General features: G+C 37.5%; 1 protein-coding gene across 1 annotated transcript in view; it reads left to right on the top strand.

Annotated features, from left to right (window-relative positions):
• LOC133641980 (engulfment and cell motility protein 3-like) overlaps window positions 1-20970 on the top strand; it is a 64860-nt gene that overhangs the window by 33104 nt on the left and 10786 nt on the right. The window contains exons 5-15 of the mRNA XM_062036156.1: window positions 1754-1804; window positions 2009-2178; window positions 2781-2880; window positions 2963-3114; window positions 3205-3283; window positions 5591-5641; window positions 5709-5831; window positions 11313-11435; window positions 11531-11635; window positions 11714-11822; window positions 11916-12052. Of these exons, the coding sequence (XP_061892140.1) occupies window positions 1754-1804; window positions 2009-2178; window positions 2781-2880; window positions 2963-3114; window positions 3205-3283; window positions 5591-5641; window positions 5709-5831; window positions 11313-11435; window positions 11531-11635; window positions 11714-11822; window positions 11916-12052 (1200 nt within the window). The remainder of the gene's footprint in view (window positions 1-1753; window positions 1805-2008; window positions 2179-2780; window positions 2881-2962; window positions 3115-3204; window positions 3284-5590; window positions 5642-5708; window positions 5832-11312; window positions 11436-11530; window positions 11636-11713; window positions 11823-11915; window positions 12053-20970) is intronic.

The raw sequence follows: 20970 nt of genomic DNA, 5'->3' as shown, positions 1-20970 counted from the left end.
AAAAAAAGAATATTCTGCGTTCTTTTCTCACATAGGGATTATAAATGATAGGCAAAAAAAAAAAAAAGTGCAGTTCCCCTTTTTAAAAAAATAAAAATTAATCTTTAAATCTGCGATGTGGTGAAACTGCGAGATTTGAAGTTTAATCTAACGAGGGACGACTGTATTGTTGATTGTAAATGTGTTTAGCATGGACTCATTAGTTTGAAGCTATGCAATAAAACTTGGGCTATGAACTTTTGACCAAAACCTCACTTGACTCAATGAAATATTGTGTACAATAACCAACTACTGTTTCATCTTTTGAAGTCTTTATTTTCCAAACAATCCCGACAAAACTGTCTTCAAAAACATGATTAAGTATCAGGAAGCCATGAAGCTTTCTTTTCATCTTTGGAATGCTTGATCTTAACTTTAGAAACACCTGTGAAATACTATTTTTGTAGTATCTGATACATTGTCTAATTTAAAATGGGATTATGTAAAGACTCAAGGTATGGCTTCATTGTGTTTTAATTTGAAGGCATGTATTTCTAAACTAAACTGGCTTTACTCTTAATGTATTCAAACTCATATTCTTTAGTATCAAGGCTTTTGACTATTTTCATGGATTTAACACCTGCATTATAATTAGTTAGAAAGCCACAAAAGAGTAGAGTAAGAGTTAAAGCCTCAATGCCAAGTCAGGAAGCGTTTTGCCACACAGACAGATTCTAACTGCGAGAGTGAAAAATTTGGCTTGTTAGCTGTCAAAAGTGAGAGCACAAGGAAATGCCTCTGCTTTTGCTTCTAACTTTTATTTTTAGCCATTTTCATTCAGAAGTTGCACAACCTCAACATTAAAAAGAGAGTGCATGCACATTTGCTTTTTTCCTTAAAAACAAAACCAGTGAGACAATGTTTAGTTCATGGATCCCCCAAGACCTCATACATCCACTTACACATAAATCACTAAGTAACTTAATAACTTTGGACAAATTATGCTTCTAACTTTGTGTAAATGTAGCCGTAACTCCACAATGAACACGACACAATGATTGTCACTGTACTATAGTAATTGTGCAGTATTTATATTCTAATGTGTCATTCTTTCTAGAAACCTTGAAGACTTCTCTCTTGCATTGTCACTTCAATTAGCAAAACCTGTGATTTGCACAACTCGATGAAATAACCCAATCAACATAATATTTATATTTTTAACTGCATAATAATTGCATGTTCTTCTATTACATGGCTATGTTTAAATGAACAATGGAAAAATTTACAACAGGCAGAGTTTGGGGACGCGCCTTTTCTGTTTTAGACTGTTTCCCTTTGCAGGTCCATGAATCCATGTTGGATGGGTACTAGAACAGAGATTGTGAGCTAGACGGCCCCCTTGCATAACAGTGACCTCTGACCTTCTAAAATAGTTCAGGAGTAATGAATAGAAACATATTTTATAAGGACCGCTTCCATTTTTAGTATGCAGTGATTATTGCACAGGTTTCCGAATACGTTTATTGATGTTGTCAGTTATCAGTTATCATTTTCGTGGTCCGTCACGGAGGTCAGTGAACACAGAAACAACATTCCTGGCCTCAAGGACCTGTGTGGGGGCTTTTCTTCTTGAAGCCCAACCTGTAAAAGCTAAAAAAACCTTTCAGATCAGCGCAGAGAACCATTCTTTAGTTGTAATAAACAGTCTTGGCCATACACTTGTAGTGTCGTTTTGCCCAAGTGCTTAACAAAAGTGTTTATTTGTGTGTTCTAGAATCGTTTGGACATAAAGAACGGTTGCATTCTGCGTCTGACCAAGGCCCCGGTGAGTCTGCATCCACAAACCCTCCCTTTCACCTCCCACCTTCCAACATTCCTTTGGTGGCCATCTGTGGCCTCTCCATTGCAATTTCTACTATGATGTGTCACTGCTGACCGTCACAAAAGCACCACGTCGTCTAAACCTCTCGAAAAGGAGAAAACTGTGGGGTATGTTGTGAACGTGTTTTATTCTTGTGGTGGAACACAGGGGCGCTGTGCGGAGGACTTGTTCAAGGGCATCCAAAGCTTGGACCTGGGCGTGCGATGTGATTCGTTGAAGCAACTGGCGAATGTTGCCACAGACGTGACCTTCGCTCAAGAGTTCATCAGCCGAGACGGACACATCTTACTGGTCAAGATAGTGGAAGATTCTAATGAGTTAGTGCTGTCTGTGTGTTCTCAACTTACTATTGTACCTGTATGAGCACAAGGGAAACAAAATATGATGGTTTCGAACCACAGAAATTCAATTGTGTCACGCCTTTCTGGAAATTGATAGAATTATCATTCTACACACTTACACACAATCATTTAAGAGTTTAAGAATGTGTTCACAACAGCTACTGGAATAATTAGTATCAGCTACTGGAATAATTAGTATCTAAGACTCTGTTTCCAAAACTTAACTGAGCCATACATGCAGTATTTTACTTTTGAAAAATCTCACCGTACACAAGCGTGCCATGACTTATTCTGTTGCAATGGGTGGCTTTAAGGGTTAATCATGTACTTTGTGCCATCTAGTAGAAGAGTATTTAATTGATCCACTTGTCACTATACATCACAGGGATTCATTATTTGAAGGACTGTCAAATGATTAAAATGTATAATCAGAATAATCATGGTTTACCAATAAATGAATCATTATTTGCAACAATACCTGAAATATTCCCATTTTAACTGTATTGTGTCCACAGAAAAAGTCAATGTTTGGTTTAATGTGCTTATGCATATTCGTTCCCTTTGTTTGTATTGTTTAGGGGTGCTCTGATCATGACTCACACGCTGACGGCCTTTATGGAGCTGATGGATCATGGCATAGTTTCTTGGGAAAATCTCTCATCAATCTTCATTGAGAAGGTGCTGTGGTTTTCCAATTTTCGCTGAGGCATTTTACACATTAGTTTTTCCAACTTGTTTTTGCCCCACTCTCTGCGTTTAGATCGCTAGTTTTGTCAACACCAAGGTGGCAGATGCATCCATCCAGCAGGTGTGCTTAGACATCCTGGAGAGTATGGTCCCGAGCAGCCACAGCCTCTTCCTGCAGGTCAAACAAGTGGTTACCATGGAGAGGCTAATCACACACCTCCAGACGTGAGTAACCCCTGATTTACTGACTTTATCAAATTGTTAAATTATTAATTGTGACCGACAATTTTTACCTTTCGTGTGTCTGTCTCACAGGACCAATCAGCAGATCCAGACCAAAGCAATGGCTCTACTCATGGCTCTGCTGCAAACAGCAGGGGATGCGGACAGACAGGTACCGACTTGATTGAAAGTGATGTACAGTATGTATAACTTAAGGTGAAGGGTGCTTATTTTCGCCAGTCAAAGCACTGTTGTGCGAATGAATTGGAGTTCTGACAAAATGCACATGTGTACCAACTGGGCTGAACTGGCCTTTTATTTGGTTTGGTTTGCTGTCATTAATTGTACTATCTATTTGCACTACAGGACCACAATTTATTAGATTTTTCTATTTATTCCATTTTATTTGTAATCCGTTTTTTAACCTATGCTATTTATAACCTATGCCATATAAACCGAGCAACACCGCCCCCATTTGTACACTACCGTTCAAAAGTTTGGGGTCACCCAAACAATTTTGTGGAATAGCCTTCATTTCTAAGAACAAGAATAGACTGTCGAGTTTCAGATGAAAGTTCTCTTTTTCGGGCCATTTTGAGCGTTTAATTGACCCAACAAATGTGATGCTCCAGAAACTCAATCTGCTCAAAGGAAGGTCAGTTTTGTAGCTTCTGTAACGAGCTAAGCTGTTTTCAGATGTGTGAACATGATTGCACAAGGGTTTTCTAATCATCAATTAGCCGTCTGAGCCAATGAGCAAACACATTGTACCATTAGAACACTGGAAAGATAGTTGCTGGAAATGGGCCTCTATACACCTATGTCGATATTGCACCAAAAACCAGACATTTGCAGCTAGAATAGTCATTTACCACATTAGCAATGTATAGAGTGTATTTCTTTAAATTTAAGACTAGTTTAAAGTTATCTTCATTGAAAATAAGGACATTTCAATGTGACCCCAAACTTTTGAACGGTAGTGTGTATTTAGGAAACATATGTATCATTATTATTATTTATTATCGATTTAGTTTATTCATTTTAGCACTGGGTATGTAATATTTTTCATCAGTTTTTATGAGTTTCTTCTTTTGCAAAAAAATTGGATTAGAATCAGCCTGACCTAAGCCTTGATAATAATCTTTGTGATTAACACATGCTGTCATATCGTTTAAAAAAGTTTAACTACAAGTAGGTTATGTATATATATTTATTTAATAGGATTAAAATCAAGAGTAAGATTACTAATTTAGTGTTCATATTGATATTTCAGTGAAATATGTAGTGAAAATGTTGGGCCCCAAGGTCAAAAAGGTTAAGAACCCCTGATCTAGACCAGTTGTCCCCAACCACCGGGCCGTGGCTCGATTGGTACCGGGCCACACAAGAAATAATAAAAAAAATAAAAAAATGTTTTTTTTATTTTTTATTTTAATTAAATTAACATAAAAAACACAAGATACACTTACAATTAGTGCACCAACCCAAAAAACCTCCCTCCCCCATTTACAATCATTCGCACAAAAGAGTTGTTTCTTTCTGTTATTAATATTTCTGGTTCCTACATTATATATCAATATAGATCAAGATCAATACAGTCTGCAGGGATACAGTTCGGACACAAAAAAAAAAACATTAAAAAAAAAAAATCCCCCCTCCCCCACCCCCGTGGGATAAATTTTCAAGCGCTGACCGCAGTGACTAAAAGGTTGGGGACCACTGATCTAGACCACAAGGAAGTGTTTTAAATGTAGGTTGAAATCAGCATTGGTCCCCTTTCAGAATTCAGGGACCACATTGATATTTTTAAATTTAGTTTTTCAACACGCTAAACTACAATCCAATGTTGGTCCATATATGCTAAGTATATTTAAACAAATAACAGCTCGCATCTTACATTTGAACTTTTTCTGCCCTATTTAAAAATGGCGCCTTATTAGACTTTAGACACCAAAATGCCCACATTTTGAAAATATCTTAACCTATGATCTATTAATGTTGCTTTTTTAAACATTATTTTTAAATTCATTCTTAAAGCCTGAAAACACTAAGGGTTTTCCTACACGTACCGTACATCTTTATTTACAGCAACTGTTTGTAATGTCACAATAAATGCACAAAAATGATTATGTTATAATTATCATAAGTAATGTTTATGTTCTCTGTAAAATATCACATGAGCCTGACTTTGGACATCCATGCATTAGACAGACAAGTCTTTCTTTGCCTCTGCTCGAACTCTGTTTGCTTTCATTGTACGGGAACAATTTCCCCATTCAACTGCCGTCTCCTATTCTCTCTCATCTCGCTTCATTACGCACACTTCCTCACAAATCCACCCATCAACTCCCAGCAAGTCATGATTTCATCACAGAAGTCAAAGTTTAATCCTGTCTAACCCTCTAGATATGTTACTACCTATCTGTCGCCACCTGGTGTTAGAATCCTGCAATCACAACTTTTTTTTTTCCACCCCCAGGAAATGTTTGCATACATGAATAAGAAAAATCTCCGCCAGTACATTTACAAGGTAAATGATGTTCTTAGATATGTAATCACATGACTTCATCCATGAAGCTAATGATGTTATGTTATAGAACATCATCCACAGTTCTGGTTCAGTCCAGGACGAGATGGCCCACTACCTCTATGTCCTACAATCAGTGACTTTGAATCACCTGGAGCCACGAATGAGGATGCCGCTGGACTGTTACAGCCAGGTGTGACACATACACAACATGTACACTTTGGTTTGGGCAGTTTTTAGAATTTTGCCACAATACACTTTGTATATGTGGACAATATTGACTGGAATTTCAGAGGACAGTTGATCTATACTGCTAAACAAGCTGTACATTGACTACTCTAAAGTATACCCACATTTTTTTTACTACCTCTGTTTTGGGCCCCGTTTTGTACGATTAGATTTTCAACAAATATTTTTCCCCTGGTTTTCATGTACCATCTCCGTTATTATACGGCCAAGCATTGCGAGATACAAATTAGTCTGTTATCCTGTATCTTGAGTCAGTGCACTGTATTTACTAATATGACTGCAAAATAATCCACCGTGGTTATGGTCAGTGTTGGGTTAGTTACTGAAAACCAGTAACTAGTTATAGTTACTTCATTTCAAAAGTAACTCAGTTACTAACTCAGTTACTTACACCAAAAAGTAATGCGTTACTTTGAAAAGTAACTATTTAGTTACTTCTTTTTTTTTTTAAAGCTCCCATTAATGCCCTTTAGCCTTCATTTCAGTACTGTTATTGCACTGGAGAATAATACAATGTGTTGATCAACTTGACATGCATTTGCATCACTGAACTCTGCTAAGCAATGTGCTCTACATACAACACACAAAGACAAAGATATGTTACAAAGGCCAATTTGTTCCTGGCCAGAACAAATTGACAAAACTATTTTAAATAGCTGCAACATAACATACATAAGTAACAAACAGCATAATAACAGCATAGCTGTAAAGCAAGAAAGGCACACACTACATACACAAAGCCTAACCAGGCATTTTTTCCTCAAAGAATTCTGACACAAAATCATGTCTGAAGCTCAGAACACTCTACACATTTCCCCAGTTTTAGTTTAGAGATAAGGAAATATTGGCCTGGCCCACTAGCATCCTTCTTTATGTTTGTGAACTTTATAGTCTATACATTTAGAGTGATGTGATAGTCAAACACTCTAGAAGTCTAGGATGAAAGAGTATATAAGAGAATTGACAGCAACGTTCCCTCTAAGGTGCGCCGCGCCTGTGCAATTGCGCACTGCTCAAGCATCCTCTGCGCACGGCAAATCTATGCCACGCACAAAATCAAATAAAAAAATAAGCGCATAACAATTTTCGACACACGGACACGACAGAGAAAACTGTTTTCGTCATCATTGTTCAAATATTGTAACGTCTGTCGAGGCGCTTTGAGGACATGAATTCCATCCATCACTTTACTGAGCAAAACTCTTTATTGTCGGCCATTAACACATCACCAAAACATTAGTAAAAAAAAAGATATCTAGCAAAAGTGGTCATTTTCTGCAGTACAAACCAGACCAAAAGCAACTTTGTTATGTCAACAGCAGCCGCTCGCTCTTTCTCACTTGCGCCAACACACGCACATATGGCACTTAGCCAGTGATGCGTTTACAGCCACACAAAAAGCTCCAACACCACACATAAAGTGTCATTCCAGGTCCTTACACTATGATTTACCAATCAAATGTGTGCTTATTCTAGTGTCATTTATTAGAAATCTTAATTTATAAATATTAATCATGAAATGCTGTTAGTATATTAAATAAATACTAATAAAAATATATTTTTTACAAACAGGAAGTTGCAGGAATGTACACATGATCCCCTGCTTACATCTCATTGTGCAACATGTGAATGTTTTAAGGGGAACTAAATGCAATGTCTGAAAGGGGTACAAATTATTTCCAAAGCAGGACCTCCACCCAGACAAACAATACAAGTACACAGTTCATGAAAAACAATATTTGTTGTTATTGTCATTGTAAGTGGGCCTAAACACTTTAGAAATGGAAATGACTGCTGTCATTTGATTAGGGTGTACCCCGCCTTCCGCCCGAATGCAGCTGAGATAGGCTCCAGCACCCCGAAAGGGACAAGCGGTATAAAATGGATGTATGGATGGAGATGTAAGTTGTTATTTAGTCAGGTTTGAGACAGGTGTGCTGCTGGTGTAGCCACAGTGTGCACGTCTGATGTTGCTCACATGGGCTCCACTGAATGCTCAGGGACTTTTTGCGTTTCCTCACACATGAACAATTAGAGGGAACATTGATTGACAGAGTGTGTACCTTCAGTGCTGAATGATGAGCAGAGGCAGAGTTAATCCTTAAGTGGTGGAGGTGAAGTAGCATTGGAGTTGTCTCTGTCTCTCTTTACTAGCTACGTCGAAGCATGTTGCTTATGTAGCTTGTTTAAGCAGATTTAAATTGCTGTTTTGGGCAGTAGATGGGATCTTTGATCCAAAGCACAATTTACATTTAACTAAAATGTTATTTTCTTTGTGCGCGACAAAAGAAAAGTAGTGAAAATATCTCCAACAAACTCGACTGCAGCTCCGCCATGATCAGACACGCCCCCCTCCTCTCTCTCTTTACTCCCCACACTCACTCACACACGCACAGAGCGCAGGTCTCTCTTCTCCGGTTTGTGACACAAGAAGAATCAGCGCTCCGATAAAACACACTTTATACTACATTAAAAGTAACGTCAAATAACGCAGTAACGCATCATGTAGTAACGGTAACTGAGTTACTGAATATAAAAAATAACGCGTTAGATTACTAGTTACCGCCGAAACTAACGACGTTACACTAACGCGTTACAAAGCGTTAGTCCCAACACTGGTTATGGTTATGGTTTGAGTTTATTTCGAACATCCATACAATTACAACATGATACAGCACCATTTCCAGTTTCTGAGGAGCCAAAGATAGTTGCGAGTGCCAGCACTTTGATAAAGAAGGTGGGAAGCACTATTGAACTCAAGAAAGAACTCGTAGCAAAGTACGAATGTGTCATCTGTGTGACTTTTTCCTCCTTTCCACCCTGTTCATCGTCCTCTTTACCTACAATGATCTTCAGTGTAAAAATTCAGCTAAATGTTTAATCATCCATTTAGTTCATAATGAATGTGAATTTCACATTGTTTTCTGCATGTAAACTATCTCTAAAAGATGTTTGTATTTTTGGTTGTCTGTTATAGGATTCATTGGATTTACATTACTTCCTAATCGGCAAAGTTGCTTTGATTTTTGTCCTTTTGTAATGGCATACGAATGAGAACCGAGGTTCCACTGTGATCCCTCAAATGCTGACAACATTGGCACTTATTTTGTAGTTCTGGATCTAAAATGTTTCTACAGGTAAAATTCCCCCTGAAAATAGTAGTGATTTTAGGCTTGTTTTCGAACAAGTTTCAGGACGTTTTGGAACGCTCACTTTTGGTTCCAAAATGTAGGCGGGACTTCATCAGCCTGCTGCCGTCACCTACAGAAGACTAGAGGTAGTTTCATATTGCGTAGTATGTGTTTTGGTAGTATCTCCATCAGGAATCACAATATTTTCACACAGAATTTCAAGGAACTATCAAATATGGCTGCCAGTTGCATTGTTGCAGGTGGTAGCAATACAACTCAAGAAGGGGTCGGCCTGCATATTATTTCCAAATTATAAGAATATGAGCAAAGTATGGACCTCTTTAGCCAAATCAACCTGTGCAAAATGGGACGGACCAAGCGAGAGAAATGGAATTTTCAGCGATCGTTTTATTGATTCTGACTTTGTAAAAGAAGGGTTTTGGTCGGAGTTTGGATGGAACACATTTAAAAGACTCAAGCCAAATGTGATTATGAAAATCAGGAGGAGGGGAGAAAAGACTTGAGTCAGAACCTAGAGAAAGAGCAGACCCGGCGCTCATAAATGAGAGAAAAAGAATGTAGGCCGCGAGTATTCTGTTTTGCGTCCTCTTCTACTGATGTTTTCCTCAAGTTGCTTGATTAAATGCTGAAACAGCATGAGGAAACACAGGCTATGGTGTCTATGGGAGAGCAGGGAAGTCTGTAAATGGCGATTCCTTTGTATTTCTTTTTTTCTCACAATGTTACACCTTATTGCTTTTAAAGAAATCATGGACCAGGGTGACAAACGTGCAACTAAATGATCAAAATAATAGCTTTTATTCACACTGTCTATGCAATGGGCAATGGGCAATGGCAATGGGCTTCAGTTCTGTAGCTGACGTCACGCCAAGACGACTCTGGTGATAGAAAGGTACAATCTATTGATTACTGAAAAAACAATGAATATTCTGGAAAATGACTGCCAGATTCATTTTCAAGAGGAAAAAATACATAGAGAACTTTTATAATAATAATAATAATAATAATGAATTACATTTGTAACGCACTTTACATTTGTTAAGATCTCAAAGTGCTACAAAGTATAAAAATAAAAATAGAAAGTAAGAATGTATAATAAAAAATTCAAATAGAAATGAAATCATGACACACTAGATAAACACTAGATAAAACAGAAACATAGATAAAAATAGAAATAAAAGCATGAAAGCACTGGATAAAAAAACAAATAAGCAAGCGGTGTATTTAAAAACAACAAGGCAGAGAAATTAGATAAAAGCTGTGCTAAAAAGGTGGGTTTTTAGTCCCTTCTTAAAACGGTCGACCGACTGTGGTGCTCTAAGATGGTCGGGGAGAGCGTTCCAAAGTTCGGGAGCGGTCGAGCAGAAAGCCCGGCGGCCCATAGATTGTAACTTTGTCCTGATGGGTTTGTTAGTGAAATCTCGGTCATCTGGATGCTTATGTGTACTTTAAAAATATATCATAAGATTTTTGTTATATTGTCATGGGTTTACTTACTTTTGTGAAATTCTGTACACTACCGTTCAAAAGTTTGGGGTCACCCAAAGAATTTTGTGGAATAGCCTTCATTTCTAAGAACAAGAATAGACTGTCGAGTTTCAGATGAAAGTTCTCTTTTTCTGGCCATTTTCAGCGTTTAATTGACCCCACAAATGTGATGCTCCAGAAACTCAATCTGCTCAAAGGAAGGTCAGTTTTGTAGCTTCTGCAACGAGCTAAACCGTTTTCAGATGTGTGAACATGATTGCACAAGGGTTTTCTAATCATCAATTAGCCTTCTAAGCCAATGAGCAAACACGTTGTACCATTAGAACACTGGAGTGATAGTTGCTGGAAATGGGCCTCTATACACCTATGTAGATATTGCACCAAAAACCAGACATTTGCAGCTAGAATAGTCATTTACCACATTAGCAATGTATAGAGTGTATTTCTTTAAAGTTAAGACTAGTTTAAAGTTATCTTCATTGAAAAGTACAGTGCTTTTCCTTCAAAAATAAGGACATTTCAATGTGACCCCAAACTTTTGAACGGTAGTGTATGTATTATAGTGGGTGTACAACCTCTATAGTTATAACTCCAAAATATACAAAGCTAAGCATTAATTTGTAACGCTTATGACCAAATGTCTGATAGAACACAATAAAGAAGTTATTAGCTTAGATTGAATGCAAGCAATTTCCTCCTCATGACTTGACATTTCAAGTCTTGTATTGTTTACATGAGGTTAGATTGGAGGTGAGTCAAAAGGCATGCATGTTGTATTCATGCAGGAGCAGAGAGACAACCTTCACATTCTGCGGCAGACCGCCTTTGAGACGGAGAGTGAAAACAGCCTGAACCACGAGAGACGACGTTCTCTCTGCGCCAAAGAGTTCAAGAAGTTGGGCTTCTCTGTAAGTTGCTTTAGTATCGACATGGTATTCTAACTGTTGTGTTATATAGTTTTTCTATTATTCTAAATGTCTTTGACTTTTTTTAATTTTTCAAGAACAATAGCAACCCTGGTCAGGACTTGATACGAACGCCTCCCGGCCTTTTAGCTTTGGACACCATGTTATATTTTGCTACTCGCAATCCCGATGCATACAGCAGGGTAAGCATGATTTTAGGTTTTTACGCAATTTAAAACTAATTGTACGATTTTTTTTTCTACCTTCCACTTTCTTGACAGTTTGTTCTAGAGAACAGCAGCAGGGAGGACAAGCACGAGTGTCCGTTCGCTCGGAGTAGCATCCAGCTTACTTTAATCTTGTGTGAAATCCTCCGCATCGGCGAGCCCCGTGAGTCAGCCATCAGTTCCTCTGAACTTTCAGTGTAGACAAATTATCTCCATAACCAGTCGTCCATTTTTTTTTTTGGCTTTATTCTCACAGCCTCAGAGACAGGATCCGACTACCACCCCGTCTTCTTCAGTCAGGACCGACTCCTGGAGGAGCTCTTTTGTGTGTGCATCCAGCTGCTCAACAAAACCTGGAAGGAGATGAGAGCCACACAGGAGGACTTTGACAAGGTGCAGTAGGCTAACTTTATACTGCAAACACTCAACGCATTTAATTGATCTTTTATTGCAAAAAAAATGACATACAGTACAGGCCAAAAGTTTGGACACACCTTCTCATTCAATCTGTTTTCTTTATTTTCATGACTATTTACACTGTAGATTGTCACTGAAGGCATCAAAGCTATGAATGAACACATGTGGAGTTATGTACTTAACAAAAAAAGGTGAAATAACTGAAAACATGTTTTATATTCTAGTGCAGGGGTCACCAACGCGGTGCCCACGGGCACCAGGTAGCCCGTAAGGACCAGATGAGTAGCCCGCTGGCCTGTTCTAAAAATAGCTCAAATAGCAGCACTTACCAGTGAGCTGCCTCTATTTTTTAAATTTTATTTATTTACTAGCAAGCTGGTCTCGCTTTGCCCAACATTTTTAATTCTAAGAGAGACAAAACTCAAATAAAATGTGAAAATCCAAGAAAATATTTTAAAGACTTGGTCTTCCCTTGTTTAAATAAATTCATTATTTTTTTTACTTTGCTTCTTATAACTTTCAGAAAGACAATTTTAGAGAAAAAATACAACCATAAAAATTATTTTAGGATTTTTAAACACACTTTTTACCTTTTAAATTCCTTCCTCTTCTTTCCTGACAATTTAAATCAATGTTCAAGTAAATTTTTTTTTTTTATTGTAAAGAATAATAAATACATTTTAATTTAATTCTTCATTTCAGCTTCTGTTTTTTTGACGAAGAATATTTGTGAAATATTTCTTCAAATTTATTATGATTAAAATTCAAAAAAAGTATTCTGGCAAATCTAGAAAATCTGTAGAATCAAATTTAAATCTTATTTCAAAGTCTTTTGAATTTCTTTTAAAATTTTTGTTCTGGAAAATCTAGAAGAAATAATGATTTGTCTTTGTTAGAAATATAGCTTGGTCCAATTTGTTATATATTCTAACAAAGTGCAGATTGGATTTTAACCTATTTAAAACATGTCATCAAAATTCAAAAATTAATCTCAATCAGGAAAAATGACTAATGATGTTCCATAAATTCTTTGTTAATTTTTTCAAAAAGATTCGAATGAGCTAGTTTTTCTCTTTTTTTCTTCGGTTGAATTTTAAAGTGTCGAAATTGAAGATAAACTATGTTTCAAAATGTAATTGTCATTTTTTTCGTGTTTTCTCCTCTTTTAAACCGTTGAATTAAGTGTAAATATCATTAATTATTAATAATAATAAAGAGTTAAAGGTAAATTGAGCAAATTGGCTATTTCTGGCAATTTATTTAAGTGTGTATCAAACTGGTAGCCCTTCGCATTAATCACTACCCAAGAAGTAGCTCTTGGTTTCAAAAAGGTTGGTGACCCCTGTTCTAGTGTCTTCAAAATAGCCACCATTTGCTTTGATTACTGCTTTGCACACTCTTGGCATTCTCTCGATGGGCTTCAAGAGGCAGTCACCTGAAATGGTTTTCACTTTACAGGTGTGCTTGAAGCTCATCGAGAGAATGCCAAGAGTGTGCAAAGCAGTAATCGGAGCAAAGGGTGGCTATTTTGAAGAAACTAGAATATAAAACATGTTTTCAGTTCATTCACCTTTTTTTGTTAAGTACATAACTCCACATGTGTTCATTCATAGTTGTGATGCCTTCAGTGACAATCTACAATGTAAATAGTCATGAAAATAAAGAAAACGCATTAAATGAGGAGAAGATGTGTCCAAACTTTTGGCCTGTACTGTATAGTGTGTATCTTTCATTAGTGATATGATACATTTTGTGCATTAAAGATGCTAAACTCAATCTAATGTAAGTCAGTAAGCTATCTGAACAAAACATTAACATTTTAGCTTTGTGTAATAGGTGACACATTTTGCAAATCCAATAATATATCTCAATAAATAGTTTTTTTTAGCCTATGTCAATAAAAAAAACAAGCTTTGGGCCAAAAATGTCTCCCGTTGCACACTTTGAGCACCGCTGGATTAATTCATTTTCAATCGTTGACTTATTTTTGGGGGTTCTGAAAAAAATGAAGGTGGACCAGAGTCCCAGATTGTGTTCTAAATAAATTAAAGGGGACCTCCGATGATCTAAAAGACTTCATATATGTATTGGATATGATTTGGTGTCATTTTTGCGTAGCTTTGGCTCCACGTTGACAGTGTTTTGAGTCTGCCTGCAAAATGGCGACTGTCTGCAAGCATTCCCCGATTGCAAATGAACGATTTACACTACCGTTCAAAAGTTTGGGGTCACATTGAAATGTCCATATTTTTGAAGGAAAAGCACTGTACTTTTCAATGAAGATAACTTTAAACTAGTCTTAACTTTAAAGAAATACACTCTATACATTGCTAATGTGGTAAATGACTATTCTAGCTGCAAATGTCTGGTTTTTGGTGCAATATCTACATAGGTGTATAGAGGGCCATTTCCAGCAACTATCACTCCAGTGTTCTAATGGTACAATGTGTTTGCTCATTGGCTCAGAAGGCTAATTGATGATTAGAAAACCCTTGTGCAATCATGTTCACACATCTGAAAACAGTTTAGCTCGTTACAGAAGCTACAAAACTGACCTTCCTTTGAGCAGATTGAGTTTCTGGAGCATCACATTTGTGGGGTCAATTAAACGCTCAAAATAGCCAGAAAAAGACAACTTTTATCTGAAACTCGACAGTCTATTCTTGTTCTTAGAAATGAAGGCTATTCCACAAAATTGTTTGGGTGACCCCAAACTTTTGAACGGTAGTGTATCTTTTTGGAAATGTTTTCCAGACACGGTGGAAAATAAACATTTCATGGATTCATTATTAGGGACACCGGCACACTCGCCGATTGATTCAGACTGCGCATTAAAAAAAAAAGCTGTTTGCAGCATTTCTTTCACAGCATGTCGCACGGCGGTGTTATAACACACATGCCAAGATTATATGAAAATATTACTTTATCCTAACTTTTCCTGCGTTTTCTCCTAGCCTGAGACAGAGGGGGAGGAGCTCCTCTTTGGCATTGTTTAACACGAGTATCCAACATTGTTACATTTATTAGTTAGAAAAGACTAAATTCATCGTAGCCTTTAAGCTAAATAATTTTTAGCTCAACAAATTTGTACAACCTCATTTTAACGCTAACCGTGGTCCCTCACCGACATGCAGGGTAGACCACACAGTGATTGTCATGCTTGCACAACGGTGAACGTTAGAGCCAAGTGTTGAGCAGCAGGAGCTTGTCTACAAGGGATATTGATCATCTGTCTGTTCAGATCGTCCTCAAAGGCAAAGCGGCCGTGCTATTGTCCCCCCCCGTGCATGTCCACAGCACCCACAGCCATACTTTCCCACCAAGCGCTCCCTTGATGGCCATAAAACCCAGCGACCTCTTGACCTTTTACGGAGCTGGGCCAGTGTCCGGAGCCCAAGGCCCGAGATCTGGCCTTTTGTTTTTTCAACTCCCTACCCAGGGTGCTTTGGGGCGAGCACAAAGGGACGTTGGGTGAACAAAGAGAGAAAGCGTGCAGGGCGGCAGAAACAGGGGGAGAAGGAAATAAGGGAAACAAAGCGTTCATAGCGTCAGCAGTAATTACACAACAAGAGAGGGAATTTCACACAATCATGTATGAGGGCACAACACTGCAGGAAGATACTACATTTAATTGACTTTTTACTATTGTTATTATTCAATGCAGGAGTTCCCAAATGGACTCACAGTATGACATTGACGGTAATTAAGTCGCGACCCACTTTTACTCAATTGACATTTTTTAAAACATTAATACTCACAATTACATGTGCAAAGTGTGTTTTAGAGGGCTTTAATATGGCATTTGTGTTCAGTGAGGAATGAAGAGGAACATGATAAATTAATGTATACAAATAATGTGTCAATTAAAAGAAATATCCAAACTGCGGCACAGAATCAGATATTTTACTTATGTGTATACATCAAGGAGGAAGACGTAAAGGATATTGTTCAATTTTACCTCAAAATAAAAACAAGTCAGACATTGATTGTGTATTAAGTTAAAGTTAAAGTACCAATGATTGTCACACACACACTTGGTGTGGTGAAATTTGTCCTCTGCATTTGACCCATCCCCTTGATCACCCCCTGGGAGGTGAGAGGAGCAGTGGGCAGCAGTGGGCAGCAGCGTAGCCGCGCCCGGGAATCATTTTTGGTGATTTAACCCCCAATTCCAACCCTTGATGCTGAGTGCCAAGCAGGGAGGTAATGGGTCCCATTTTTATAGTCTTTGGTATGACCCGGCCGGGGTTTGAACTCACAACCTACCGATCTCAGGGCGGACACTCTAACCACTAGGCCACTGAGTAGGTTTTATTACATGTTTTATTGTAAATTTTTTGAACGAGTTGGGTCCAAATGTGAGACACAAATATGCACATTTAAATGATTAACCTCGTCAACCCTGGGCTTAAGAGGCTTGCTAGACAAAGTCATATCCAAAGTAAAATGGTGTTTTTCTTCGTATCAAATTGAAAGGGAGACTTTAATGGTTGCTGTAAATGTTCAACTCTAAATCTGATTTAAAAAATCTGATTAAACTTTTATTAATTTTTTGTAAAAAAAAAAAAGCCAAATATGACTCATTTGAGGAACTGAAAGTTAGGGATGATGTTTGATAAGAAATTATCGAGTTTGAGCCCATTATCGAATCCTCTTATCGAACCGATTCCTTATCGATTCTCTTATCGAATCCAGATAGGTTGTTGTATATGGAAAAAAACACAATATTTGGTTTTACAAAAGCTCACTTTTATTTTATAAACAAATAAATAGATAAATATTGACTGTTACCCCCCCTAAAAAAATAAAAAAAATAAATATTGACTGTTGTTACCCAAAGTATATTAAGTGGGATTTTTCAGAAAAACAAATATATACAGTAACACAAAAACAACCTGTCTCTGTGATCTATAGGTGAATAGCCATACCTTGAGGCGTTTTTCCCGGTCCATTATTTTTGCTGCTTGTGTGACATCACAGGAAATTACGTAGCTCAGTCTAATGACTGACCTACGTAATTTCCTGTGATGTCCCACAGGGCATTTCTTGTGGGACGGGATTCGTTCCCAGGGATTCAAATAAAGAACCAACTCTTTTTCTTTACTATAGTGGCCTCGGTAACGGGAACCGGTTCTCAAAAAGGGATTCGAGTCCATGTAATCGGTTCTTTTCTTGTCGAACGGTTCTTTTCTTATCGAACAACCGGGAGAACCGGTTTCGAACATCATCCCTACTGAAAGTCACTGGAGTGAGTTTTTTTAGCATAGAATTAGCAAATAAAGGATCTTTGACTTTTAAATACATGAACTATTGCCACAGGACATTCATGCTGACAGCATATTGGTACTCAGCACATTACAGTGATTCCTAAAAATAAACAAATAGTATAAATATAATTGGGCTGAGATTTGAACCCCGTTCAGTCATAGTCACATGTCATGGAATACACGGTAAAATAAATGAGTGATAATTTCCCAATGGTGGGATGAATATAAGTATATCCTTACTTTTGGTTTTTCCATGGTCTTCAGAAAATATGACTTGTGGAATATTCCACATTTTTCAGAAGGGGATAATTTTTTAAGGTAACCAGGGGCGTAGCACCAAATTCCTGAGTAGCACCCTATGCACTCAAAACCCAACTTCGCCATGCCATACACACACATTTGGTATGTTTACATGTACTACAAATCTAATTAGTGCATGGATTTGTTCAAAACCAGCTTTTTAAGACATGAGAAAAAAAAGCAATTCAAATATTTTAACTCTTATTTTAACATACCTAGATATACCTCATAAATAATTTGGTTTTGTTTATTTTAAAAAATGCCAACAAATTAAATATAAAGTCGCCAGAATATGATACAGAGTGTAAAGCAGAGATTAGCTGATATACATATCAGTGGATAATACAAATCATATAAAATAATACTTAATTATTTTTATGATTATATTATTATTAGCGCATTTCTTTTAGATAAAGTCTCCCCCATCTTCAAAAACTAGTGACACCTCTGTTTCTAGCTTTAATCAAGGGGGTCTTTAAACGCACCACAATTATGTGAAAAATAATGTTTGTGCTGTGTGTGAATTCTTAAAGGTGAGCTTTAATGACATTTCGATACCCGTGTGGAGTTAAGTGTTTGTTTAGTTCGTTAAGTTTGCTCTGAACGAACCATTTTGCATTTTTGACAGGGGGTGTAGTTGGACATTCTTAATTTGATTCAAGCAACCTTATTAATAAACTTTCCTGGCTATTTTAATTGTAGGTTATCATTTATGATGTTGTTGTATTTTTATAAGTTACATATTTAAATGACAGAAAAAACTTTACAGAAGTGCTTTGGGCTCCACTCCGACGCTCCTGAACAGTACTGAGTGAAAACCGAGGGACATGACTAAAGTGTGACTTGTATTGTATAGTTGGGGTAAGGAGTAATACAAATATGTAAAAAAAAAAATCTACTTTTCGGATTTAGGATTATATTTCATGGTAAAATCAAATATAATTTTGATAGTGGGGACAAAAAAAAAAATGCTATTTTTCCTGTGTTCAAGATAGGTTCAGTTCATTTAATTAAAAAAAAACAATGAAAAAACGATCAGATTAATGTGCAGGACAGTTTTTTACAATCTAAAAAAAATATATTTTACAGTTAATTTTTATAATGTAAGCCTGATTATACATTTTATATCTTTAGCATCGAGTCTGTGGAATAACTAAGTAAAAGTAAATAAAGGTTCTTATTAGGGATGTCCGATAATGGCTTTTTGCCGATATCCCGATATTGTCCAACTCTTTAATTACCGATACCGATATCAACCGATATATACAGTCGTGGAATTAACACATTATTATGCCTAATTTGGACAACCAGGTATGGTGAAGATAAGGTACTTTTTTTAAAAATGAATCAAATAAAATAAGATAAATACATTAAAAACATTTTCTTGAATAAAAAAGAAAGTGAAACAATATAAAAACAGTTACATAGAAACTAGTAATTAATGAAAATTTGTAAAATTAACTGTTAAAGGTTAGTATTATTAGTGGACCAGCAGCACGCACAATCATGTGTGCTTACGGACTGTATCCCTTGCAGACTGTATTGATATATATTGATATATAATGTAGGAACCAGACTATTAATAACAGAAAGAAACAATCCTTTTGTGTGAATGAGTGTAAATGGGGGAGGGAGGTTTTTTGGGTTGGTGCACTAATGGGTGAGGGCCGACATCCGGGCAACTGAGCTACATACGGGTTCTTCGAGCCATAGCAACGAGACTGGCGTTGAAAACAAACCGTTGCCATTACTCTTTAACCTGTCGACCTACGCTGGTTAAACCCGTCATTCTGCCTCCAAAATGCCGAAAAACTGTTGTTTTTGGTTGTGCTAACCACAACTGGAAACAGGGAAAACAAAGGTTGTATTTTGTTCCGCCAAAGCGCGATAAAAGCCCACAGAGACGAGACAAATGGCTCGCAGCTTTACACTGGGAAAACGAGGACGGTTCTCACTGGAGTCCCCCAATGTCCCGGGTCGTGTGTTCGGATCACTTCGTTTCTGGTAAATATAAGGAACACAAATCCACCTTCTTAACCACAACTTGGCTATACCGTCCGTGCTAATGTTTTACTTGTTGAATTTGTACCTTATAACGTTCGACAGCTGAAGTTGTTGTTGTACAAAAATAACATGCGGTATATACTATATAGTCTATAGCCTAGCTAGCTATTTTCGAAAACCGGACAACGAGAGGATACCAAAGGCAGCGTTAAGATGGACACCACCGGGAAAACGTAAGCCAGGGCGGCCAAAGAACACCTGGCGAAGAACAGTTGTACTTAAACAATACATGTAGCCCTCAAATCTCTCAATATTTTATACACTAACACTTGATCTTGTTGTTGATAACTTCCGCGTCTCTTTCTTAGTAGCGCGCAGGCTAAGCTAACTAGCAAGATAAGCTAAGCCTGAGAAGCTTTAAAGTTCACTGAGACGAGTCTGACGCAAATAATACATTTTCGTTTTTTCACACGATATGCGAATAAGTAAAAATGCGTAAATGAAGGATTTAACGCCGACTTCCAAGCCACAACGCTCGTTAAATGCTTTTTCTGTCAATGCTGTGTTCGCTGTGAGCTGGTTTGTTTTCAACAAATTCCCGGTTGCTAGGGGATTGGTAGGCGGAAGTGACGTAGGTCCGCCCTCACCCATTGTAAGTGTATCTTGTGTTTTTTATGTGGATTTAATTTAAAAAAAAACCAAAAAAAACCCCGATACTGATAATAAAAAAACCGATACCGATAATTTCCGATATTACTTTTAACGCATTTATCGGCCGATAATATCGGCAGACCGATATTATCGGACATCTCTAGTTCTTATTATTTGAGTTTTAGCAGTAGAGGAATGATACTTTACCACTAGCACACTGTTTGAAAAAAACAACTTACTATTCCTTCTAAGTTTGCAGCATTAGTGTTTTGTTTAGTGGAATTACGAATGATCTATGCTAGTCTTAGGATGTATTTTTTGTTTCAAGCTTTTGTTTTTTTAAGTGCTTGTGGTCTGAATTGTTTTCTGTTTTCCCCTAATTGAGCCTTTAGCTGACATATTTCCAGTGAGGTGCCTGTATAGCAAGTATATATTGATACCAGCGTGACATAGCGGTTGCCATAGCAACTTAAATGCACTGTGTGTTATGCAGGTTTGAAACTGTCGCTAAACGAGCGAAGACCGACGGTGCTCCCCCAGACACACACGCGTGTGAACGTTCACGCACATGCTGAAGGGTTCTGAGACAGCTGCCATTCATGGCTCTGATTGGCTGACAGCTTGTCTGGGGAGGGGGTGGAGGGCGTTAGGGGTGTGTGACAGTGTCAGGGC

Source organism: Entelurus aequoreus, linkage group LG24 (assembly GCF_033978785.1).
Source record: "Entelurus aequoreus isolate RoL-2023_Sb linkage group LG24, RoL_Eaeq_v1.1, whole genome shotgun sequence".
Taxonomy (NCBI): Eukaryota; Metazoa; Chordata; class Actinopteri; order Syngnathiformes; family Syngnathidae; genus Entelurus; species Entelurus aequoreus.
The sequence above is the reverse complement of the archived record's forward strand: the minus strand, read 5'-3'. Positions and strand labels throughout refer to the sequence as shown.